The sequence below is a fragment of the Rhincodon typus genome, chromosome 47 (assembly GCF_021869965.1).
Source record: "Rhincodon typus isolate 14 chromosome 47, sRhiTyp1.1, whole genome shotgun sequence".
In the NCBI taxonomy this organism is placed as follows: Eukaryota; Metazoa; Chordata; class Chondrichthyes; order Orectolobiformes; family Rhincodontidae; genus Rhincodon; species Rhincodon typus.
Genome location: NC_063378.1, coordinates 5,868,519 through 5,869,308, shown reverse-complemented (window position 1 = coordinate 5,869,308; position 790 = coordinate 5,868,519). Strand labels below are relative to the sequence as shown.

The window sequence follows — 790 nt, the reverse complement described above, 5'->3', positions numbered from 1 at the left end:
TCTCTGTCTCTGTCACCCCCTACGCCCTTCCCTGTCTCTGTCTCTGTAACCCTCCTCCAGTCCCTACACCCCCAGTGCTCTATCGTTGATAGCTGGACCTTCAGCTTCTTTAGGATCCTGAGGTCTACATTTTCCTCCTTACTCCTCTCCCTCCCTCTCTTTCTTGCTCCTTCAGGATGTTCCTTCAACTGATCGCTTTGACCCAGTGTTTGTTCCAATGTTCTCCTGTCTCCTTTAGTTGATTGGTTTGAAGCATCTTTATTTGATGCAGCCTTCTGCAGGAATTGATGTTGTTCAGTTAATTCTGCTGTCTTCGGGCATTTAGCTCTCTGTCTGGTTGAGGTTGTTTAGTCTGCCCTCCTTTGCGCAGGGTTGATGTCCTCTGCTACAACTTCTACCTGTTCCCACCCAGCTTCGGGCCCTTGGATTCGGAGTTTACCTTCCAGGCTTCCAGCTGCTCCTTCCTTGCCAAGTTCGGCTTTGACTTCAAGAAGGTATGTGAGCAAGAAGGGAGAGGGCGGTGCCTGAAGTTTGTTGTTCGGGAGCGGGGCCCTGGGACCCTGTTGCTGGGTTGGGTGGGGGTTCGGGTACTGTGGGACCTGGTCGTAGGTGGGGATGGGGGCCCACAGGACCCTGTCACGAAGGGTTGGGGCCTGGGGAACCCTGTCGTTGAGGTGGCATGGTCAGGCGGGGCCCTGTGCTGGGGAGGGGGGTGTGGGCAGGGCACTTGGAACCCTGTTGTTGAGGGGGTGTGGGCAGGAGGGGTCTGTGGGACCCTGTGGCTGGGGAG

At 55.9% G+C, this 790-nt stretch overlaps 1 protein-coding gene across 1 annotated transcript in view; it reads left to right on the top strand.

Moving 5' to 3' along the window:
* LOC109925853 (poly(A)-specific ribonuclease PNLDC1-like) overlaps positions 1-790 on the top strand; it is a 31,654-nt gene that overhangs the window by 22,594 nt on the left and 8,270 nt on the right. Inside the window, exon 5 of the mRNA XM_048620578.1 lies at positions 371-494. Within this exon, the coding sequence (XP_048476535.1) occupies positions 371-494 (124 nt within the window). The remainder of the gene's footprint in view (positions 1-370; positions 495-790) is intronic.